Genomic DNA, 26,254 nt, shown 5'->3' with positions numbered 1-26,254 from the left:
AAAATTAGCACAACCACACACCTAGGGCTGCACAATTAATCGTAATTTTTTTCAAAATTGCAATATGAACTAGTGCAATATCCAAATCGCAGGGGGGACCGGTTGTGGTTAGGAAAAAAAAGAACGGGGTAAGGAACCGTCCCACGCGGGACACGCCGACAACAACAGGACGCTTGTGGGTAGGAAGAGAATAACTCGGAAAGGAACTGCAATCCCCGGTCTCCGGGGTGAAAGTTCTGTGTTGTTCGAACCCATCCACCCCCCCCCCCGACCGATCTCACGGATTTTTGTCTTTTCAATACTACTCGCTACCCTAATCGTTCTGTAATTACAAAATAGGCTTCCCTTTGAAATACATTACTTCTAAATTCAAAATAACGACAAGGGCCCATGGCATGAAAATTACACAAATTCAGGTTTTTTAAAATTAATGTGAGTTCCCCCAGCCAGTCAGTGGCTAGAAATTGTGATAGGTGTAAACCGAGCCCTGGGTATCCTTCTCTGCCTTTTAGAAAATGAAAGCTCAGATGGGCTGATCTGGAATCTTGCTCCTTATGAGGTCATAAGGGGTGAGGTTATCACCCCTTTCTTTGCTTTGCCCGTCTAGAGAATTTGGCCCCCCCATGAGAGAGAGACATCATGGCATTTAAACGAGCAAAGTGGCAGTTGGTCAAGGCCCCCCCCCCACTCAACAGCTACATACTCAGAAATGGCACCTACTAAGGAAAGCTCCATGTGGGACTGGCTCTAGTGGCTGTAATTCTGCACCAGAATTTGGGGAAAGAGACTTTAACATGTCCGTGTACACGAATCAATAGATTAAATAACGTGACCATTCCACAAACTGCCATGAGACAGGGCTGTAATACGTTAACCTTCTAATTTGAAGCTCTGGCCATGTTTAACATGAAAATCCGACATTATAGATATGACAGAAACTACGGAAAAGCATAATAGGTCCCCTTTGAGTATAGACTAAATCGCAACAAATGTCCTTATTAACAAGAATTATAATTTATTATTGAGTTGATATTAAGAAGTCAATTTCTTCCATTCTGACAAAACTCATTGAACCAAACTGGAAAAGGTCAAATGGTTTTACTCTCTTTAAAAAGAGATTTGACTTTGGATTACAAGGCTAATAAGAAATGTTGGATTTAAAGACAGCTGGTCATTCAATTAATAGGATTTTGCAGGGTGTTAACATTGGTTGACACTAATTAATGCAATGCAAAGATAATGCTGAGCCCAGCCTCCCAGCAGGGTGGATTGTGGGTTAATTATAAAAGGCACTGCAGGTTGGCTGGACTGTATGTCTGCAGGATATGGACGGACAAAGGAATGCAAAAGTGAAAAACAAGAGTGGGATGCTCTGCCTGTTTAAGCTCTGTGACTCATTGTCAGTCAGTCAAAGATGCCCCCGCCCCCGCTAACATATGCTACTGATAGGGAGGGAAAGTGACATGAAGTCAAAGCACACAGTCTACTTGGGTAAACAGGGCCTTGGAATGTCTCGAGAAGGTGAATCACTAGTCTACACACACAAACACACAGATTTTGTTGTTGTGGGTATGTGTGTGTTGCAGAATCATGTTGTTTTACTGTGTCTTCTAAAGCTGTATTGCAGAGGAACATAGTAAGGGACAGAACACAGCGACAGTCTAATAACTAGAGCCCAACCGTATCGGTACATAATATAAATAAAATAATGAATTTAAAACAAAAGATCAGAATCATTTATAATGACAAGTAAATGATTCTGATAAATGAATATAAAAAAAAAAAAAATGGACTGTCAACCATGTTATGAGCGTTGGCGATTTTTTTTGTTATTGTGCTTTTGTTCAAAAGGACTTTAAGTTTCATATCTTAAGTTTGTATTTTTATACATTTTCTTTATCAGAACTTCAATATATTTTGATGTTCCTCTGTTCTGTTGTGACATTAAAACAAATTATTGTCATTATTTTAGTGAGAAATCATAAATAACTACAAATCGGCAGATATACCGGAATATCGGATTTTTAAATACCCAAATATTTGTATCAGTATCGGCCTTAAAAATCCTTTATTGGTTAGGTTCTAGTACAGAGTTGCATACGTGTATTTGTATTTGGGTTTAGTCGCTGGCAGCCACAGCTTTATTACACATTGAATAGCTTTAACTATCATTTTGAGGAGAAATTCCTAGTAAGTCTTCTGTTTAACATCTACATGCTCCCACTGGCCCAGATTATGGAAAACAACAAAATAAATTACCATAGTTATGCGGACGACACACAAATTTACATAACCTTATCGCCAGGGGACTATAGTCCAATACAAAAACTGACTAAGTGCATTGAACAAATTAACGGATGGATGTGCCAGAACTTTCTGAAGTATGTAAGTATCATCAGGAAAATGTACTTAAAGTATTTAAATTAAAGTACTCAATGCAGAAAAATCCTCACGTTTTAGAAACTGGAAATGATCCAAACAATTCTGTGTTTAATGTTCTTAATCCTTTCAGCTGGACTTGGACTACATGTGTTTTTTGTGCAGTTTTTGTTTTTGTGTGTGAATGTAGTGGAGTAAAAAGCACAATATTTAGCTCTAAAATGTAACTGAGCTGAAGTGGCATGAAAAGACTCAAGTAAAAGTACACGTACCTCAACACTTGGACTTAAGAACAGTACTTGAATAAATGTAATCGACTACATTCCACCACTGGGGTCAGGCTAAACCGGTTAATCATTCTGGGATAGGGCAAAAACGCTTTGGCTTGTTTGTGTTTCTTTAAACCAATCACAATCACTGGGAAGCACCAAGCTCTGGACGCAGCGATGGTGCCCTTGGAAAATAGATGGCAGAGATAATGGAACGGGCCGCACGTCCAGCGCGTCAGGCTTTATCCCAGCACTGTACATCCAATGAGCCAGACTAGTTTTACACCAGCTAGAGAAGGTTGAAGATTCTAACCAATATCATGTGCATGTACGTAGACGTCTATACAATTCATCACTAAACAAACTAAAGCCAAAATGTTCCCTTCCCTTACATGTACTGCATGTGTTTTTGAAAAACAACAACTGTAGTGTCTCATGTGTGTCCCTTTGTCAGGTCTGTCAGTTAAAAAGCTCAAAATGTCCTTGGCTAGATAACACAGTGAAAAGACTCTTTCATTCAGCATCTACTAAACACACACATTTATCTGCCCGACAGACAGCATTGTGAGAGTGTGTGTTTTTCTGTGTGTGTGTGTACTTAGGGTTGTCGACCTGGAATGTTGTTCATGCGTTGCAGTTTCGGTGGGTGCAGGAAGGAAGAGGCAGCAGGCAGTCTTGCAGACATTGTATTGTTTTATGTTTCCTTTTTAAGTCAGACAGGCAGGCAGATGTATCTAACCCCGACCTAGAATACCGTACACCATAGCTCTGTTTCCGGGAATCAAAGCCGAGAATCCGCTGGAGAATCATCTCCGGATAAACTGATGAGTGCGTTAACAAGGTTGTCTCCGGTAACGTACAAGAAAATGAATCTATCTTTTCTATGAGCAAGAAAAACAAATCAGACAGGGTAGCATGCCATTATGGGATCAATCCTCCTTGACCCAGTAGGGTCAAAACGTTGCCTTTTGTGTGAAATTATGGGAACAAGAAGCAATGTTGCGGACATTTTTTTCACTTTATTAATCCTCCTTGGCCATGCCTGGGTCATTGCAGGTAATTGCCTCATTAGAGGCCGTCCAGAGCTGGGACACGCTTGTCCGTTCCCATCAGCAGCGTTGTTAGCTGATGAGTCTTGCACCGATCTAATGCAATTATTATTCATTCACTCAGGCCACGTGGTGTGAGTGGAACACAACATCATAATGACAGCTAGTAAACGAGCTAGCGTGAAACACAACTCACATTTAATGTATATATTTTCCAAGTCGATAAGCCTCTCCTCTCTAAGCGTGCTTAGTATGGCGCCATTTTGATGCTAATTAGCCATCACCTTCCGCAAGCGGCGCCATTCATTTTGGCGCCGCTTTGACAGCATATAACTTTACATCTGAAGCGTTTAAAGACTCTATTTGTCCGGTGTTTATTTCTAAAGAAACATGACAATGTACAAAAGGCTCTGTTACCTTGTGCCTCACGTTATGGCTCCGTAGCAGATGTTTTTATAAAAATAGGCTAACGATTGTTTCATAATCACACGACTTACTGTCGCACAGTAGAGGAATCACCGTATAGTACAAGGTAAGCTGGCACTGTTTGGACTTACATCAGCTGTTTAAGTTTAATTACTAATGTTAACTAGCATTTTAGTTAGTACTAATTAGCCTGTGCCTATGTTAATGTTAACTAGCATGTTAGCAGTAATTAGCCTGCGCCTATGTTATCTCCTTACATATATACCAACGCTCTCTGTCTCTGCTGATTGGGAATGATTGAGATTTCTCTTGCACAGCTACCAGAAGACTTACAACTTGGCCAGTCATGACAAAACACTTATTTATGAACACTAATTATTAGGGGTGGGAATCTCTGGGCACCTCACAATTCGATTTGATTCTAAACCAATTATCGAGTTTGATAAATCTTTTTTTATCAGATATATAAATTTATCAAAATAAATCAAAAAAGTTTGTCAGATTTTGACATATGAAGTATTTGTCACACACACGTTTTAATGAAATGTTTTGTCTACTGAGGTTTTTATTGTGTAGTCGTTCCAAGCCTCAAACATGCTTGTGAAAGTCACACATAGTAAATGTGAGATGTTCGAGTCACACATGTCTTGTTAAACAAGGAAATTAATATGGCCACGTACAGTATGTGTGACGTCGTGAGACTGCTGGGATTAGTTGAAGTTGCGGAAAACTCCGGTATTTGGTCAAATTTGCAAAAAAGTTGCAGTGATTGGTCAAAACTGAGTGTCGCACCCAGAGATGGGAAAAGTACTCACTTTCCGTACTTAAGTAGAAGTACAGATACTTGTGTTAAAAAATACTCTGGTAAAAGTCAAAGTACTGATTAAACTTCTTTACTCAAGTAAAAGTAACAAAGTACAGGCTTGGAAATTTACTTAAAGTATAAAAGTAAAAGTAGCCTTAGAATGACAACAATATTTTTTGCAAAGCTACCTGGAGCACACAAATGTTACTAGAGAGACGCTGAGGAACTTCAGTGGACATGGAGGACATGTCTTTATATGGCAATGGCTACATTTTAAATGGATGTCTGCCAATAGGCCTAAAACATAACATATATGATTATTATTATGACAGACACTGGGACTCCAGGTTAATAAGATTCTGACTCATTAGCAAGATATGAATTCAGTTATCTGTAAGAATTCACAGATCCAGTTTCTATTTTTAATCTCCCCCCTAACATGTAAATGAATCTACATGTATGTGTGTGTGCTCAAATATGGCTTCTGGAAAGAAAATAAAGGATTAAATATGAATAAACAAACTGACATTAATGAGGAAGTTCCCCAGCACATTGGCCAGGAGTCTTTCTTGATGCCTACTGTTTACATCTCTTTCAGATAAGGTCGAGGATGATGGGAATGTATTGCTGCTTGTCTGCCCTTTTTTCTTCATTTTCAATCATGTTGCCATCCATACTACTATGTGCTAACGTTAGCGCCATCCATACTACTATGTGCTAACGTTAGCGCCATCCATACTACCATGTGCTAACGTTAGCGCCATCAAGCCTCAATGATTTACTGTGAATGAATGCTGAATCTGTTGAGTTGTCTTAGTCGTGCGTCAAATGCAACGTACAGTAGATATATTCCCATCCATTTAGATTGAATATGGTATTGATGACATAAACAATAATAACAAAAACTCCAGTGAAATGATGTGAAAGTTGAGGACTAGATTAGGACTGGAAAGCTGATTCTGGTGTCCAACTTGGCCCCAGGTGTATCTGTTAAAACAGACGGAGACAACTTCTCTCTAGCTAAGGTTCCATCCACTTGTCAATTGAATTACAGAATCTGAAGTTTGGTAAAAAAATAAAAATAAAAAAAAAACTCATGCGAATAGAGCTGGTGAAAGTGTTGATGCTTCATGAAGACCAACGTGTAACCCAGCTAACATGTGAAGACCACACCAAAACCACGAGCTAACAGGTGAAGAGCACACCAAACCCACTAGCTAACTTACTTTAAATGTGCAAGAACTATAGTCCAGTAACAGGCTTAAGTGAACTGACAACATGAGTTATACAACTTACAGTTCTCAAAGACTCACACACACAATCTCAGCTGGTTATCCTCCGGACAGCTTGTCTCTTTTTCTTTTCTCTCACTTTTTTCTCCGTGTGGCGCGCGCACCCGCTCGCGGTGTGTGGCGCGTGTCCGCGCTATTCTCCGATAAGACGACCACTTGTACAAAACTAAAGTAACGAGCCAATTTTGTAAAATGTAAGGAGTAGAAAGTACCGATATTTGTGTTAAAATGTAAGGAGTAGAAGTAAAAAGTCGCCACAAAAATAAGTAGTAAAGTAAAGTAAAAATATCAGAAAAATCTACTTGAGTACAGTAACGAAGTATTTGTACTCCGTTACTTCCCATCTCTGGTCGCACCAAAGTCACAGCGATTGGTTGAATTTACGTGAATTCGTGTGATCGCAACATTGCAAAAATCCTGGAGGGACTGCATTACTCCGTGGTTCTACACTTTATTATTCCATGTCCACCACAATCTGTATCTCATGCCAGCTGCACTCTCATTTCTACAAAAGAGTCCCAACTGATTATTTGTGAAAATTTCCCCCACAAATGCTTTATCATGGCGACAAAGATGTCAGCTACCATTTACATACTGTTGCAATTTGGTGCATGTGCAATGCTATGTAGTAGGATAGTTGCACCATAATGTTACTAGTGTAGTGTAGTGGGGCAGATAAGGGGGGAAATCGTTCACAAGTGGATACAAGCACCAAATTTGGTGTGGTTATCCCTCTGGGGCCAATAATTTGAAAAATAACGTTAGCCACTTGATTTTTCAAAATGGCCGCCATTTTCCAAGATGGCCGCCATTTCCAGCATTGGAAAACACATATCTGCCCACATAATTTTACTAATGGGACATATTTCAAGGTTTTTAAACTTTTGAATCCTATGTTTTTGACTATAAGGATGTTACATACATATGTATGTTGTGTTTTGAGAGTCTATAGTGGTATGTAGAGTCAAAATGTGAAAGAACATGCATGAAATAATTCCAAGAAAAAAAGTATTATTAAAGCATGTCAAAGTAACAGGAAGTTTTATGTTATTTAATTTTTTGGAGGCACATAACATTATTGTATTTGTGTCCATTGTATTAAAGTGGGTTATTATAATGTATGTATGCCATCATTGCTAGTCCTGGCACTTACAGCTGCTGTACAGTTAAGACCAAACTGATAGCATTCATCTTCCACGGCTTTCTGCTTTGCATCCACATTTGGTCAGCTGCTGACAGCTCTCTACCATCGGCGACGGCTCTCTACCATCGACGACGGCTCTCTACCATCGACGACGGCTCTCTACCATCGGCGACGGCTCTCTACCATCGGCGACGGCTCTCCACCATGGGTGACGGCTCTCCACCATCGGCGACGGCTCTCTACCATCGGCGACGGCTCTCTACCATCGACGACGGCTCTCTACCATCGGCGACGGCTCTCTACCATCGGCGACGGCTCTCTACCATCGGCGACGGCTCTCTACCATCGGCGACAGCTCTGTCCAGAAGATCTGCCATAGATCACCTTTCTTGGTCCATCCCCACTCAGAAGGACTCAGGACTTCTGGCTGGAGTACAGCAGCTGGACTCCAGATGCAGCCGGCCTGGTCGGCTGAACACGCTGCAGCAATGTTGCCTGAGTAGGAGGAACGGCTTCACATGGCCTTTACTTTTTGGCAAACAAGTCCAACCGGGCTTCATCTACTCCTCCTACTTTGCTGGATCTGTTCTACATCATGACCACAAACATTTCTAAAAATCTTCAGGTCGCCGTCATCCATCCTTGGAGGGTAGTGGCTGAGCTGGCTGAAGATTTCAGAAGCTTTGTCCAATATATTCCATGTTTTCCAAGCAGTCTTCTTCCCTTTGCCACCAAAAGCTGAAACTACATCACAGCCAGTGAATGCAAGAAAAGAATCCCGCTGCTCTTCTCCCTTCCAATACATGGATAGAGGTCATGATCCATCCAAGATTCATTTCTTGGCCAAAAGCAAGCCACAATTGTTGCAGACCAATGTCCAGAAGAACCGGCAGAACACTGACCGCTATAACAAGAACGTCTGTGACTGGCTTTGATCGTGAGGTTTTTGCTGCCATTTTTTGGCGTGGACAAAGATCCTAGTGTCAGCTTCTTCATGACGACGGTACATGGACTTACATAATCTAGGTTGATGGAGTGGTTGCTGACAGCTTGATCCTCTTTGGTCACTATTACCATATTTGGTGTTAAAGTTTCTGCAATTCTGTCAGCGAGGAAGTGGAACAGCTCAGTTTTATTCTCATAATCTCTGAGAATGTTACGCCATTTCTTGGGTATTTTGCCATTGTTGGTCACTTTGCGTCTGGCTCCAGGTCCTCTTTTTGACCTAGGTTCTGCCTTCAAAGTGGATTGTTGGTAGATGTCAAAGACTATGTCTGTTCTTTTGCATTTCACAGAGTATGCCTCTACAGTGGGGCTCGAAAGTTTGGGCATTTTAAGGTTTCTGTCCACCGTGGAGCTTCCCACCCTGTTATAAGATATATTCAATGTACTATATTCAACTGCTTGGCTGTGTAGCGATATATGGGTGATTGTCACACTCTGCACTCATAAAAGCTTATGCAAGCATTTCACAGAATGTTCTTTTTGTTGAAACATGTATCTCACGTTCTCTTATTGAAACATGTATCTCACTAACCAAGGACGGAGGCCCAATCACACACACACACACACACACACACACTATGCTGTTTGTATCAACCTATAACCCAACCACATGATGATTACACACTCACACACTATTATTGTTTGTATCAACCTATAAATAAAGAAGCAAGGAACTGCCTCGGGGCGACTCTCTTTTGGGTGTTCAGCCTAGCAGGTTGCCCTTTGTACAAAGTAGCTTGGTTGTCCCGTGTCATCTCTTGAGCCATCTTAAAAGTGAAGAGAGAAATCTCTTCACACACCCTCACTCAAGGCAGCAGGGAGTGGCGGATTTTCACGTCTAAAGAACTCCTTCAGATCACACTCTCTGCTCTGGCATGAGATGAGCAGTCTGGAGAAGAGCTGCCAGTCCTCCTTCAGCACCTTTTTCTTCAAAGAATTGACAGAGGCACGTTCCTGATGGAAGAAGTTCATGCAGTTTTTCTTGATTTGCTCATTAAGTTTGGGTTCCTCTTCTTCAAGTCCTCTCCAAATCAATATGAGGACTTTAACTATTGATATTTATGATGTTGAATATGGTCTCATTGTAATTCTTGACCATCACAACATGGGGGTAAATATCGCCTCTTGTGATTTATCTTGTACGGTTCAAGAGATATGATGGAAAATACACAATTAGGTTATGGCGGAATATAAAATGGCCGCTGCGGCTCCCATGAAGTTTTTTTGCGATGGCCAACGTACTTTTTTGAAAGAGCACTACCCGCTGAGGAACTGGACCAATATTGGTGCTTGTATCCACAAGTGAACGATTACCCTAAAAAATGGCTCTTGTCTGCTCCACTAGTGGTAGTAGTATTGTAACAATACTTTCAATTCAACTCAAACAACTTCATTTAACCCCAAGGAGCAATTAAAAGACACAAAGAGTAGCACATAAAAAGAAAATCTAAAGATAAGGTACAAATGTATATACATAAATAAATCATTCTAAAAGGCTAATCTTTCTAATGTAGTTCACCACAGATTTCCTTGACTATGATGTGTTGCACAAATGTGATTCATAACAAGTCCTTAAAGAAAAGATAATTTCTTAAATAAAAGTGTTTAAATGCTTAAATAAATTTGGGGGTTTTCTCCATACAACACCGTAAGCTTTAGTGCGTGACTTTATTTACTTCAATGAACGTGCGCGATCATGGAATTCCTTAGAATTCCTTATGGGGGAGACAGAAACTACGCACTACATACGCTTTGAACTTGAAACCACTAGAACAAACTGTAATATTCTAGGCCCCTTTAAAAGAAACAAAGTCTTTTGTCAGTGGAAGAGAACTGCTACTGGCATCATATTTCCTTCCTTTAGGAAATCGTCCCAGAGGACACCCTGCATGTGTCAGCTGCTGGTCAGCTGGAGGGCTCTCATTTTGTGACATCGACACAACACCACCGTAACCACGTCACCCAATGATGCGCTGCTGAAAAGTTAATGAGCTGACAGGCTGCCTGCCAGACCTCCTGGCGACGGTGGCTCAGTCCCTGCATCACTCCGTCATTAAAGATGGATTGAGTTCTTCCTCCAAGGTGTCAGCTGTATCTCTATCTAGTGGAGGTTTCTGTGGCAGGCTGCAATCGTACATAGATTACAGTAACAACATGTTGCTACTGCACGGAAAAGACAATGGACGTTGTGTGCTCTGGGCAGATCCAATAGTTTTAAACTTAAACAGAGTACCCGCCTTCAAGGAAGTTAACACTTGTCAATGGAAAGTGGCCAGAGTCTGGTAGGTAGGACCAGGCTAGGGCACCCTGCCATTTGTTAACATTGTGTAAACTCAAATGTTTTCTAGTTTGTAGCTTTTTCAAATATTTATCAAAAGCTGTGTGATGTTAAAGCCCTTTTTTATATATATACACTGTGCCTTTACATCTCATTATTTTCTTTTTCTCTATTTCTTTCATGAAACAATGACATCTCTTTATTTTGAAACTTTTTATTCTTTAGATTCTGCTACATGTTCACATTCTTTGAAAAAAAATGAAACTGTTTTTTTTTTACAAAGTATTCATGAATACAGTCATTTCAAGTTGACTCAGAGGAAGTGGAATAGAGGATTTCTGTGTGTGACGTGTCGGGAGCATTAGTCACACAGCTCCAGTGGGTTCCACCTGTACTGTGGACTTTGGCCAGTAAACGGAGCAATGGGTTCGAAACAACAACAGTGACGTTATCAAGTCCCAGATAGAGGCAGGACAGATCGGGCCCTCCGCTAATATCCAGGTCTCCTGCATGTGTCTCCAGACTCACCACAGTGCCAGACCACATGCTAACAAACTAATGCAGAAACGTACACCTTCTCACATTCACAGTCACACTCAAGTCATATGACTGATCTATTATCTTTTTAGAATGACTGTTCATAGCTTCAATGTAAGTATTAACCAAATTTACAATATAAAGTGATATGCTTTTTGTCCAGATTTGATTCTTTCACAATACATGGGTGCCGATTGGATTTGCATATTACGATTTTTATGTATTGATATTTTAGAAGTATCATGTTTCGATAGTATTGAGTATTGTGATTTACCTTTCCTTCTTTAACCAAAGCAAAAGTAGAATAATACAATTCTAGAATGAACAGAACATATTTAGGTCAATCGTTGAAAACACATTTAAATATTGATTGAATATATATGAATTTAACAACAATTTTGATGAAGCAACCAGGATTTTTTTAAGCATGAATGCCAGACATACTCTAGCTCCAGCGTCTCACATGAGAGGAATTGCTGCTTCTCTCCGTCTTCTATCGTTACTGAACTGAATATGTGTTGGACTGTTGGCTGGACAAAATAAGACATCTTAAGATGTCAACATGGTCTTTCTTTTGGGTATTTTCTAACATTTCAAACTAGGGCTGAACGATACTGTGTTTTAGCATCGACATTGCGATGTGCGAATAGTCACATCGCAGGACGTTACGATGTTGACGCTAAAACTTTTTTGCTGCTTGATAGAAAAGTTCTCCTTTTACATGAGTATTACCGGCCGACCCGTCCCCTTTAAGACAGGTAGCCATGTGGGCAGCGTGTGAACGTGACGTTAGTCCGACGGGGTTTGTTGTTATGGGAAGTGAGGCTCTCCGTGTGTAGAAAAGTACCATAGGCAGCAGCTGCTGCTGACACATTGATGTGCATAGTTTTGATGGGTAGTCAGTGAAGCTACAGTAGTTAGTGTTATATGTTCGCTGCAAATACGGAATAAATCACCTGATTAATGCAACATAATCACAACATCTCCTGGCCATTTCCCCCCGCAGAAAGCTGCTACCAGCCAGGCTAAAGCTAATATAGTTAGCCTAAAGAAACAAGCAGAAAGCTGCTACCAGCCAGGCTAAAGCTAATATAGTTAGCCTAAAGAAACAAGCATAAAGCTGCTACCAACTAGGCTAAAGCTAATATAGTTAGCCTAAAGAAACAAGCATAAAGCTGCTACCAACTAGGCTAAAGCTAATATAGTTAGCCTAAAGAAACAAGCAGAAAGCTGCTACCAGCCATGCTAAAGCTAATATAGTTAGCCTAAAGAAACAAGTAGAAACTGCTACCAACTAGGCTAAAGCTAATATAGTTAGCCTAAAGAAACAAGGGGTCCGTCTGTCCCAACTAACGTTACGGTTTGGAGCCGCGACGCTGAAAACATAACACTAATCTACTACAGAAGTCTGTCTGATCTAACGTCATTTCCACTGATTTAATTGTTCTTTGATACACAGAGTTTGTTACTAGTGCGCATGACATGGAGGTCAATTTATCAAACTAACGAGCTGGCCCAGCTAGTCGACCACAACCTGACATTTAGAGGAAGCAACATGCACTCATTGTCATTCACGTTAGCCTGGATTGATTATTATATGAATACAATGGTGTCATGCTAGTCAAACAGCTTATTTCGACTTAATTTCTCTCCAAAACTACTTCAGAAGAGTAACGTTAGTCACAGCGCTTAGCTTACTTGCTTTGGTGTTTGTAAAGCATTAAAGGTTAACAAAAAATGGTTCACATTAGAAAAGATCCTTTTTCATTTTTTTCTTCTATGTAGATGCACTCTCCTACAAAATCACAGCAGTATTCGAGAAGGATATAGTATTTCCAAATAGAGCTATTTATGTAATCTTTTAAAAACTACTTTTTTTTTTTCATATCGCAGGGGAAAAAATTGCAATGGAAGATTTTTCCAATATCGAGCAGCCCTATTTCAAACATTAAAACATTGATTGGTGAATCCATAAACTACCCAACACATTAACACATAATGTAAATAGTAGTAGTAGTTGCAGCCCTAACTTAACATTACTGCCCCCAGAAAACAGCAGCAGTTTCCTGGATTCTCTTAGCCAATCAGTGTTGACTTAGAGGGCGAGGAACAATGCACACGTTGGTTTATCTAAAAAGACCAGCGATTATATTTCCCCTGCATTCCCCTTGCTCCTTTTTCCAATAATAATAGGGGGGGGGGGGGGGAAATCTGATATGGTTGAAATAAACAGGAAGTGACAGTGTCTCCCTTTCCAGTTATCTATTGCTGGTTCAGAGAGATTTATACATCTCTCAGCCCCGGTCTCTACATTTCCCCTTCAGGAAACAGGTGAAAAAACCAAACAGTATTTTCGACAGATGACAAAGGTTCCACCTAGTTCTAAAAACTGATTTTTTTGTTTTGGTTTTGCTTGGGTGGGTGATTAGTGTGTTTGGGACAGTCTGGTTGTTATTTTCAGAAGGTTTCTCCCTGTGTTTCCAGTAGCAGGAAACCACTGCGGGTGAAGTAAATGTTAGAAAAGCTCTGAATCGTTTTCCAGCCGGTGCTTTGGCTGCTCATCACTGCATGACTCTGAGAACAACAGGGTGATGAAAAGCGGTACCGGGAAAACAAAATCTAAAAAATCTAAAATCAATACTGTACACATTGGTCTGTAAAATCACTGCCCACAGAAGGAAAAACCTAATTTTAGGGCTGCAACTGACTATTATGTTCACTGTTAATTCACCTGAAGAGTATTTTTCGGATGTTTGGTCTCTAAAATGTCAGAAAATGGTGAAAAATGTGGATCAATGTTTCACAAAGCCCAAGATGACATACTCAAATAACTGTCCACAACTCAAAAATACTCAGTTTACTGTCACAGAGGAGTGAAGAAACTAGAAATATTCACATTTAGCAAGCTGTCATCAGACATTTTGGGACTTTTCTCCATTCAAAAATGACTCAAAGGGATCAATCGATTATCAAAATAGTTGGCGATTAATTAAAAGTTGACAACTATTTGGTTAAATCTATGCAGCTCTTTTTCATTTCACAAGTGAGAGTGGAGAACGTGCCTGTGTTTAGAGACCTGCCCTCCATGCTATCTCCTGAAAACAGCGCTGTGAAAGAGAGATGCATGTTTAGTTAAATGTACAATCACACTGATCAAAGCATGTAGGGCATCACACACCGCAACCATGCGGAGCACAGACCGACACACAAACAGGAAGTGGCAGGTTGACATTTAGCTCTAGCACAAAGGAGTGATTTTGCCAGATGAATAATGACATTCATATTGTCCTGCGTATAAGCCCAGATGGCCAACGGGACATCTCCTCTCTGCTGGGAGGCTACAGGAGACAGATACTCTGAATTAGACAATATATGTCTGATGCGTGGTCTGCTCCATGATTCACCCAGATGCTGCTCTAAGGTCATTACCAATGCCAGCACTCTCTACACAGTTACATGATCCAATGAGACATTAGCTATGCTGGTAAATCATTCCCTATCACAGATGTAGTGCACTATACAGTGTGTGTTCTTGTAGTGGTGTTTGAATTCTCCGTGGTTAATTTCATTCACTATACAGTGTTTCCCATACTTGGGCATGCCGCCCAGGTAGATAACGAATTACATTTTTTCCGAATCACATTTTCTCCCCGTCAACATGTATTTTTCCACAGCGCACAAAGCACAGTGGCCTCCACTCTATAACAATATATAATATAATGTAATATAATGTAATATAGAGAATAGAGAATGAGTGAGGGAGCTAGTGTGTTTGGTTTGTTCTAGAGCCCGACCGATATATCGGGCCGATATTGGTATCGGCATTTATAATGGCCAATAAAAAAAGAAATTATATATATATATATATATATATGTATGTAATCTGTACATTTTCTAAATTATTTATTTAGTCCTGTATTTTTCCACTTACTTCCACTTTTTAGTTTATTAATAGCTGTTAGGCTTCCGTCTAGGCCTTCTGTTCAACCCCCCCCCCCCGATCCCGATTTTCAAACATTGAATATCTGCCGATACAGAGTCCCGATCCAATATATGCTTGGATAACAGAGCTGCACACTGGATTTTAATGTTTACAAAAATAACTACTACATATACTAAAACTATACTAATACATTTTGCTTAGTGAAGCTAGAATTGTTGTAAAATCAACTTCTACTTCCGAATTGTGTAGGATTTACTGATGTGAATAATCGGGGTAAGGTGATCGGGGTGATTGACAATACCCGATCAGTTAAAAAATACCCACGTCGGCTCCGATGCGATACTCCCCGATCGGATCGGGACATCCCTACTTCCGTCAACAAAAGTCAACACTTCCTGCACACATGATTAACATTACAAGCTTTCCAGGGGCTCAAAGTGACAAATCCCTCACTTTCTTGGCAGGCTTTTATGTTTACATATCTGCAGGAAGGGTTTACTTTCACTGTAACTCTACAGCAGTCCCAACAACAACCTAGTAGAAGCAACGCCAACTTAAACAGTAGTTCTCTATCAAAGAGAAAGTGAAAGCAGCAGAGCGGTGAGAGTGACATGACTCTGTTGTTATACCGATAGACTAGTGCTGTACATTCCATTATTATATTCCATTATTGTACATTATGCTGAATTTATCATGTGAATAGAGGGTTTTCACGACGCTTTATCAGCGGAAGTTGCCATATTGGAGGTACTCCACATCACAACAAAGCACAGGCACTAAAGTAGAGCCCGAAAATTGTTAATTGTTAATATTATGAAATCACTTTTTTTGGGATACGGGGTGTCATTTTGTGTCTCTGGTGCTTCCACACGCATACAACCTTGGAAAAAAAACTACCCATGCTGTTTTGAGTGAGATACGGTTTCTGAATGTCCTCTGTCTTCAGTCTCTGGGTGAGCTGTTAAAAATCTGCACGGCTTTCTACGTCACTAGCCGAGACGAGGTGGCTAACCGTAGCACATGCTAGCGGTAGTATGCTAGCTCGTTCTCAATGGCAAAACACTGCTACAACACACACTAGTTCACCATAATCATCAAAAGAACTACTTCCTGTCCCTGTTCTGCAGGTATTCCACAAGTGTCCCTCGTTTGGAAGAAGTCTCCCAGTTAATCTTGCTTTGGACTGACCAAAGCTGGAGAAAGAGTTATCTAGCTGATGTGATCTTACCTAGCTACTGAGCATGTGCAGCTTCAAAGATAGTAATAACAAAGATAGTATAGAAATGAGATGTCTCACTCTACAGAGACCTAAACACACGGGGTGAAAACCGGATCTGCAGCAATGTGCCGTACAACAAAAATATGGTGTTTTTTGAAAATGAAACCATGTAAACCTATTCTGGTACAACCTCAATATACAGTTATGAACCTGAAAATGAGCATATCCCCCCCTCTCCTCCTCAAAAGCTACAGACTCAGAAATGGCACATTCTAAGGAAAGCTCATTGCGGGACTGGCTCTGGTGGCTGTAATTCTGCACCAAGGCTGAATTTTGGGAACGAGACTTCAGATACAGTATTAGGGGACCACTAAGGCCTATATAAAAGAGACTTCAGATATGGTATTAGGGGACCACTAAGGTCTACATAAAAGAGACTTCAGATACAGTATTAGGGGACCACTAAGGCCTATATAAAAGAGACTTCAGATATGGTATTAGGGGACCACTAAGGTCTACATAAAAGAGACTTCAGATACAGTATTAGGGGACCACTAAGGCCTATATAAAAGAGACTTCAGATATGGTATTAGGGGACCACTAAGGTCTACATAAAAAGAGACTTCAGATACAGTATTAGGGGACCACTAAGGTCTATATAAAAGAGACTTCAGATATGGTATTAGGGGACCACTAAGGTCTACATAAAAGAGACTTCAGATACAGTATTAGGGGACCACTAAGGTCTATATAAAAGAGACTTCAGATATGGTATTAGGGGACCACTAAGGTATACATAAAAGAGACTTCAGATACAGTATTAGGGGACCACTAAGGTCTATATAAAAGAGACTTCAGATATGGTATTAGGGGACCACTAAGGTCTATATAAAATAGACTTCAGATACAGTATTAGGGGACCACTAAGGGTATATAAAAGAGACTTCAGATACAGTATTAGGGGACCAGTAAGGTCTATATAAAAGAGACTTCAGATACAGTATTAGGGGACCACTAAGGTCTATATAAAAGAGACTTCAGATATGGTATTAGGGGACCACTAAGGTCTATATAAAAGAGACTTCAGATATGGTATTAGGGAACCACTAAGGTCTGTATAAAAGCATCCAAAGAGCACCATGTAGTGGGACCTTTAAAATAAATAAATAAGATAAAAAATTGCCACTAAAGTTGTAAATTCGACATGATCTGTCTGGACGTCTACAGTCACACATAGGGAGCTGGAATCGTTGGGTGACTAATTATAATGTCATGTTTGTATCCAATAAGACAGGCCCTGGCCTGTAGACTAACAGGGTTGACTAACAGCAAGGCGTGAACAAGAAATAGAAAGTGCAGGATTCAATATTTAACTAAAAACCAGCTCTCAGGAAAATAAAGCTTTGTTTTTACAGGAAAGGCTAACCAGAGCTACTTAATAAACCCAGTATCTGAGGAGTTAGTTAGTTACACAGAACTCGAGTGCCTCAGCGCTAGATACAAAGGTGAGTGTGTATCTTGGTTACCATCAGAACAATGTGTCAAAGAAGGGATCAGGTTTGTTTACATGTCATGTGGTAATGTTAAAGAAATTACTATTAGCTGATATATTCTCATCAAACCTCCCGAATGTAGTAATGATCAGGCTATAAAACACTATAACATAATAAAAATAATATATAAACACTACTACTTATCTGTACAGTTTACAAGTATCCGGTTATCTCTGGAACTGTTTACCTCATCTCCCCCACTTTTCTTTTGCACTACTTATATTTTATATTTCATTCCATGTTATATTCCTTCTTGTCGACACTGGAATGGGCCGGTTACCGGTTTCAAGGCCTATCGCGGGTTTTGAAAAAGTTGCGGTTTTAAAACCACTGACATTTTCCGTCATACCCATTGTGTTTTTTTTCTTAAAGGACAGAAAGTGCACTTTAGAAATCCTTCTCCCGGCCAGTGTGCAGTGTGTTTCAAAATAAAAGACATTGGCATTTCAAAAATAAAACATTTTAAATCTGTAATTTCAATACCATAATACCATGATATTTTCAGAGAATCTCATGCCGGCCCATGCCTACTCCTTAGGTAATGAAATTGGCTGTTGAATGACGAGGCCTTTTCCGATACTTTACAGGCAATTTGGTTGGTGCCTAAAACGTATTGAATTCAGTACCCAGCCCTATTAAACACACAGTAAAGTTGCAACCATGAGCTGACAGAGGGGCTAAAGGGCTCCTTAAAGCTAAAAAGTCAAAAAAGTCAAAAATATCTATTATAGTCCCTTAAAGGTCCCTTGGCATGAAAATTTCACTTTATGAGTTTTTTAAACATTAATATGAGTTCCCCCAGCCTGCCTATGGTCCCCCAGTGGCTCGAAATAGTGATCGGTGTAAAACCAGGCATGGGTATCCTGCTCTGCCTTTGTGAAAATGAAAGCTCAGATGGGCCGATCTGGATCTTGCCCCCTATGAGGTCATAAGGGGCAAGGTTATCTCCCCTTTCTCTGCTTTGCCCACCCAGACTAGCCTGTCATCCGGCAAGGGGTGTTACATACTGACAAGCCATCTTTGGAGACTGTTTGCACCAATCACCAACTTCCACATTAAATAAGGCAAAATGACATTACATTCATTCTCATTTCCGTTACTGGAGGGTTGTGAATCTCCACTGGTCTCACGATTCGATTACGTTTATCCTGTCAAATCGATTCAATATCACGATGCTTCACCCCCTCAATATTATTACATATTATTACACATGGTTTTCATCAACAAATTCAAGCAGTCAGATAACTTCCCTTTTTATGGTATCTATCTTTTATTGTGAAAAACCTTCCTGAATGTAGCAGAGTCTGAACACAGCTGACCCTTTTAAAAAAACAGCAACTGGAAAATTCAACATGTAACATCAGTAGGCAATAATTGATTATGGTTTGTCACTGCATCCATGCAGAATCGTCTAGATCGGCATCGCGACGCATCGATGCTATGGTGAATTTAAACACCCCTACATCACTGTGTGGTAATGTTGCCTTGTTTTATGTGGAAGCTGGTGATTGGTACAGACAAACAGTCACCTCCCAGAAAAGATGGCTCCTCAGTATTTAACACCTGACATTTGCCTGACGATGGTCTAGTACCGCAGCTATTCAATTCTTTTTGCAAGGTAGGACAGTGTGCAGGAGTATCTTTGCAACTTTTCACCTACTCCTTCCTCTCTGAGGACCCCGTTTCATGTTATGGATATGCTTAATACTTTTCTGTTCTACACTCTTTCTATTCCCACTGAGGAATGTGTACCTGCTCAGGACATGCCACACATAGATGCATCTTATTGGCAGTCAGAGAGAGACAGATGATAATAACTAAACTGGAATCCAGCAAAAGCGTAAAGCTCTACGCAAAAAAACACCTCAACCTGAAACACAATACTCTCTTGTCAGGTAGCAGAACTCCTGTATGCTCGATGGCCAAACGCATCAGCAGGCGACATGTATGATAAGGGAGCATTAACAAATAAACAACGAGCCTGTGAGGGGAAACCCCATACCAAACTCCAGTTTTAATCCAATCCATTTCCACAATGTAAACCGAGCTTAAAACATGTCTCAATCATTCAAAGCCACTGTTCGCTCAGATGAACAGGTGATCCACCAGGCAGGCAGGAATTGTTTCCATTAGCAGTTTATCTAAATGTTTACAGTTACTCCCAGCTGGCCACCATGGTTATATACCAAGTGGGTTTGGTGGCAGGAGGCTGTGGGAATAACGTGCCAATGGGGTTGAAATGGAATTTACGTTAAAGTTCATTTCAGAGTAGTGGATGCATGCCCACATTACATAGGGGTGGGGGGAAAAAATCGATAAAGCATAGTATCGCAATATTTTCAGTGGCAATACTGTATCACTGACACACAGGTGCCGAGTATGGATCTTTTATTGTATACAGTATGTGTAATGTGCAATCCCATTTTGCAGCAATAAAATTGAAGTGATATGAACCAATAGAGAAAAGTATCTTTTTAGATGAACAATATGTTGACAAAGTTTCCTTTTGGGGACGTCATTTGAAATTGGGAAAACATCAGAAGTAGGAAAAAAGGTTACAAATTGCAATATATCGCAGAATAAAATCACAATAATATCGTATTGTGGAATAAGTATCGTGATGATATCGTTTCGGAAGACGTCTGGTGATTAACATATCAGCATATTAACAAGCTCTGTGTGAAATCGTTATTAGTTAAAGGCCTGTTTAGGTCAGTGTTTCTGATGGCTCCATATCATTCCTCCTGCCTTTAATTTGCAGGGCGTTGCAAACAGACTTGACAAGTTGGATTATTGCTATTCTGCAGAAGACAGCTCCGGTACTTTTGATTCCTGCATTACGATTCGTAAAAGAAAAAAAAAAACAGTCAAATCAGACCCTTGGATTGTAGGCTAAGACATGCTGTGACATCTGGACAAAACATGATGCTTACTAGCTTAATAGACTCATAATAGCTAGTGTAATACCTTCAAAAATCATAATAACTAGTGTAATACCCTCGTTCTATAGTAAAACTGGGCTTAAGTAGGCTATGGACTCTCACATGTTATCTCTCTTATAGAGATAATGTCACGCCAAACTACGGCAGAAAATGTTAGGTTTGAAAGCGTAGCTACGTAAAATATTAAACGTAAAATATTAAACGTAAAATTATTAAGTTTCAGCGAACAAAGATTTTCAAAAAGGAATTTTTACAGCTTTTCCTGACAGAATGATAGCACATTTTTTCCGACACATATAGGCTACTTGCTTGGAAACTACAAGATCTAGGCTAACATGTGAAATTGTATAAAAGTGTTATTTTTTTGCGATGTGATTAATTTTATACGTCACTAACATTGCCGAAATATCCACGAGATTTGAGTGTTTCGTAAACGTTCTTAAATTACACCTAACAACGCATGTTTGCTTATCTATATGCGAGAATACATTTAAATGTCGGATTTTTCAACGGAGTTTGGTGTGACGTTGTCTTCGTACAAAATCGAAATTATCTGAATAAAAAGTAACGTTTACGGTACACAGATAGCTTCAAATGCCTCGGAACAGTGTCAGAGTTTGCTCCACAATCCACCACAGTTACATATAAGAATATAAAGTTTGCTACTTTTAATGTTTTCTTCTCACCCGAAGCCCGATTCCGTTTACCCGTTAGCAGCAAACACGGTCCACAACAATTGTTATGAACGAGCAATAACAAGCGGTTCCATACCTGACTGGCTTTGTGGAAACTGTTTTTTCAGTCCGGCCACAGACATCTTCGATAGACGTGTTAGGCTTCACCTCTGGAAAAAATGTTCCGTAAAACACTGAATAAAACTGGGAAAATGTACGTTGAAGATAAAGCCAGCCAGTCGAGCCCACAACACTACACTCATCAGTCACTACCGTTCAAGATTGCAGCAGGAACTGAGGTGAGTCAAGCTCAGACAGCGAAGGCTGACTTAACCGGAAGTTAATTTGTTGTCTTAGAAAATAAAAGTGTCAATTTTGAATGCGATTTGACGCTTTCTATGTTAACTTTCATTGCCTTTCCTCCAAAATTATGATTTTTTTTTACTGTCACACCTTAAGTATATCAGAGTATTCTTAAGAAAATTGACATAGTTGGGTGACATTAGGATGCAACTTTAAAAAACAACTTTTGATTCATCTCATACCGTTGAATTCTTAAAGTAGATTTGAATTTATCATCACAGATGTCCGCCCCTAAATTTCTAGTTTCTTGAAACCTGTCTGAGAAGTCAAATAACATAGGGACTCAGGAGCCTATGCTACTTCAAATGAAACCTTAAATGCCTTGAAGGTCCAAAGGCCTTTATCCTTTCATTGTATGAACATACACATAAGGGCTACAACGCATAGGTGTGTTAATATCTTCTTAGCCTAAAATAAAATGTTTTGATTCTTTAGCCAAATTTATCAAGTGTAGGGGGGGGGGGTATATAGGCTTTAACATATATTCCTCATTCCACTGCAGAAATTCCGCCTAAAATCTTTAACCGCCAGTAGACCATCTGTGCTGTGAGACTTTTGTCAGTTACGGTTTATTTGAAAGTGAAAACCCGAAATGGGATTGACGTGGTTGGCTGACTTGTGAGTGGCGGACGGTGGCGGCGGAGGAGAGAGCTTCCTGAATCGCAGAGATGTGGCCACATCTCGAAGCCCATTGGCTGACAGCTGCTCGTGCGGTGGAAACCGCGGCGGAGAGAAAGGATGACTTCAAAGGCGTCGGAAATAATTTGACACAATACCATGAGTTAGCGACATCTAAAAATATGCTGCTAACAGAACTCAACAGAGACATGTATTGAAGATATCAATAATTCAACTTCCTAGTCAAAAAGAACAATTCAATTATCCACAATGACGTTCTTCCTATCAACAATTGTCAATTCAGATGTCCACAACGTCATTCTTACTTGTACAAATGACGTCACGTTTCCCATTCATGTGAATGGGGCTTTCAATTTCGGATATCCACAACGTCATTCTTCCAATTCAGGATGATTCCAGACATCTGTACTAGAATTATTACTAGGAATGAATCCCATTTCAGATATCTACAATACAATTTTTACTTTACACCATTTTAATTCAAATATCCAAAATAAAACAAACATTCCAGATATTTATATTGTTATTTTGACTATCTAAACTGCATTCTGACTAGTAAAAATGCCATTGCGGATATCAACATTTCATAACCTGGCTAAAAATGCAATTTCAGATATTTACAATTAGAATAATTACTAGAAGAAACATACATTTGCCAATATCCACAAATCTAGTGTAGATATATGCTAACAGAAAGGGTGCCATTTTAACATGAAAAGGGTCATTGAGTGTCCATAATGATATTTTAGATATCCATAATAGCATTTCTACTTGTTAAAATTGTATTCTCATTAATTAGAATGCCAATAGACGTATCCAAAATTAGAACTTTACTGGTAAAAATTGTATTTCAACATATCTAACTTTGATTTTACTGGTCAAAACTGCATTTAAGGTAACTCAAAATCATTTAAAATTGCATGCGGCCGTTTTTAACATTTAATAGCTAGACTGTATATTTACCGTAGATATCCATATTCAACTCTTTCTAGTTAAAAAGAACAATTCAGAGATCTACAGTGACGTTCTTTTACGTCTATGGTCATTTCAGATATCCATAACGTCCTTCATGCTAGTACAAATGACGTCATGTTCCCATTCATGTGTATGGGGCTTCACTTTCAGATAGCCACACCCAGCAGCCAGTAGCTTTGGTGACATTTCACTCTAGCTAATTCCTCAGGAGATATGTATTGTACATTTGAAGTTTTGCATCTTTTTGTAATGGTAACATTTTATCCACACAGGCTTTATTTTGATGTTGTTTATTACTGTGACTAGTTTGAATGTGCATTGTGTTTTTTGTTGTCGTTGTATGTAGCCATTTTGGAAGTACAATTTCTTTTGAGGACTTAAAAATAAAACATGGAAGCAATATATGAAATTGTATGGGGCCACCCTGTTGTGTTGTGATTGGTCGGTTGACACTGGACTCTAAGGAACGGTAATGTTAGTAATTAATGTAAATACTATTAGTTGAGCAATTTTATGCAAAGGAGAAGCGGAAGGCTCCGCTCGACGCCTCCAAAAAGCTCATGAAAATCTTTTAACTGACCGCTTTCAATCTCAAAAGAAGACCGATCCAGCAAGTGCCTGCATCGCCTATTTGTCGCTTAACCCTCATGTTGTCCTCAGGTCAAATTTGACAAAAAAAATCTGAAAATATCAGATGTCGAAATATCGCCAAAAATGTAATAAAAAAACCCACAAAAAACACTTTGGAAAAGCAACAAAAACAATTAATACAGCCATCAAAACACCAGGAGAAAACTTTAAAAACTTCGTAAAAAGCCTTAAAAACGCAAAAAAAAAAACTGCCAAAATGTCAGCTAAAGCGATACCAATTTTGAAATGTGTGACCAAAACGTTGGAAAAAAACCCCTGCAAACTTGGAAAAAAAAGCAGCGAAAACATTGAGATATGGACAACAAATGTGTTTGTTTTCATGGTTGACAGGAAGACAAAACAAGGGTTAAAATGTTTAAACAAAAAAAGAAGACAACATTTTCCAAACAGGCTGCCATTAAAGTCTGTTTAGATATCCGGGAGCAGACAGCGCCACTTGATGTGTTCGTCCAATCAGGTGCAGCCATCGTGGCCGTCGGAGGGTGTAGACAGTTTTCTTTAATACTAATGCTGCGTTCTAGGCAACCCGTAAATCGTGTTTTCACAACCTTCTAGCCGTGAAAGTGCCCTGGAACGGCAGTCAAACCCGTAACTCACTACCCGTTTTTTTTTTTTTTTTTTTTTTAATATTCAAATTTTATTGAACAATATGGACATACAGTAGAAAGAAAAATCTTCTGCACATCTCAGAAGTCTATGTTCTAAAAGAGCCAGGGGGTTACTAAAGAAAAAGAAAAAAAGGAAAAAAATGAGCAAACCACTTCATACAAATATTGTTGTTTAAGATTAAGAGCCAGCTCAAAAAAGCTTGGCTTCTTTTTCAAAACCTTCGATTTATGCAAATAAAATTTGGTTAAAATAACAATTAGATTTATTGTGTAATACTCAGAATAAAACTTTCCATTATGTTGAGTGAATCCAAACAATACATTTTCCCAGTAATGTAAATGAGGGTAAATATGAACAGCAATAAGATGTGATAACCTGCTCCAAAGTTTCTTGGTGTACTGGCAAGACCAAAATAAGTGAACCAGTGTTTCATTTAGCTCTCCACAAAAAGTACAGCTGATATTAATGTCTTTTTTCATTTTCTGCAGATAACGGTTAGTTGGGTAAATCTGTGAAGCATTTTAAAGGATATCTCTGTAACTTTGTTGGTTAAGAAAAACTTGTGCGGCAATAGCCAAACCTTTTCCCAACAAATCGTCTCGGGTTACGTATGTAACCCTTGTTCCCCGAGACACTGCGTCGGAAACGACACTATGGGAACGCCTATAGTGTCGTTTCCGACGCAGTTCGAGTTCCCCTCGAAGGGGAACGTCTCGGGTTACGTATGTAACCCTTGTTCCCCGAGATAGGGGAACGAGACACTGCGTCGGTTCACCGCGCCTCGCCCCGCCTGGAGTGCCTTGCTTCATAGAAAGAGCTAATGAGCTATGCGTGCTTATATGCCCCTACGGTTATGCCGTCACATGCTACCGTTCTCACTAGGACCAATAGGATTGGAGTAGTTTTCATTTGCATTCAGCCCTGTCATGCCTAAAGGCGTTCCTATAGTGTCGTTTCCGACGCAGTTCGAGTTCCCCTCGAAGGGGAACTCTTCAACATGTGAAGACCAGTACAATAAAGCAGCAGGTGTATCCTAATGTCGTGAAGAAAGAGTTGACGAGTTGCCTTATTCTTGCTTTTGGCCTGTAGAGAAAAACAGATGTTTCCAACATTGTTGTTTCATTCACAGTGGGTGAACATCGACCTCATTAAAACCTTTAAAGAGTGCAATAACAGCTGGCGGGATTGCATCAAAAACAATAGAGAAGTCTTCTTCTCGAGAACAGGAATGCCATAGTGATGAATAAATTCAACATAATTAAAAGCTGACCACGTTGGTTGAGTAACTCACTACCCGTGAACTCGTACCAGATCGTCCCAGTTACAGTTTTGACGTCACACACACATAAACAACAATGGCGACCGCTGTTGATGCAGCACCCATAAACTCTGTTACACCTTTTTTGGTATTGTTCTTACTCCAAAAGATTTTGGCAAAACTTTAGCAGATTTATCATTGACCGTATCTATAAAGACTTTGCCCTATTATGGGAAAACGTTGT

The 26,254-nt window shown here is 39.7% G+C and overlaps 1 protein-coding gene across 1 annotated transcript in view; it reads right to left on the bottom strand.

The window, feature by feature from the left end:
* The window catches only part of LOC116677408 (endophilin-A3-like), a gene marked incomplete at both ends in the record, with an annotated part of 34,626 nt that extends 12,995 nt beyond the window's left edge, over positions 1-21,631 (bottom strand). The window contains 1 exon segment of the mRNA XM_032507921.1: positions 21,613-21,631. Within this exon segment, the coding sequence (XP_032363812.1) occupies positions 21,613-21,631 (19 nt within the window).
* Positions 21,632-26,254: the final 4,623 nt, after the last annotated feature.

Source organism: Etheostoma spectabile, unplaced genomic scaffold, assembly GCF_008692095.1.
Source record: "Etheostoma spectabile isolate EspeVRDwgs_2016 unplaced genomic scaffold, UIUC_Espe_1.0 scaffold00005048, whole genome shotgun sequence".
NCBI classification, from domain to species: domain Eukaryota; kingdom Metazoa; phylum Chordata; class Actinopteri; order Perciformes; family Percidae; genus Etheostoma; species Etheostoma spectabile.
Note: the sequence above shows the minus strand (reverse complement) of the source record. Positions and strands in the feature narration are given on the sequence as shown.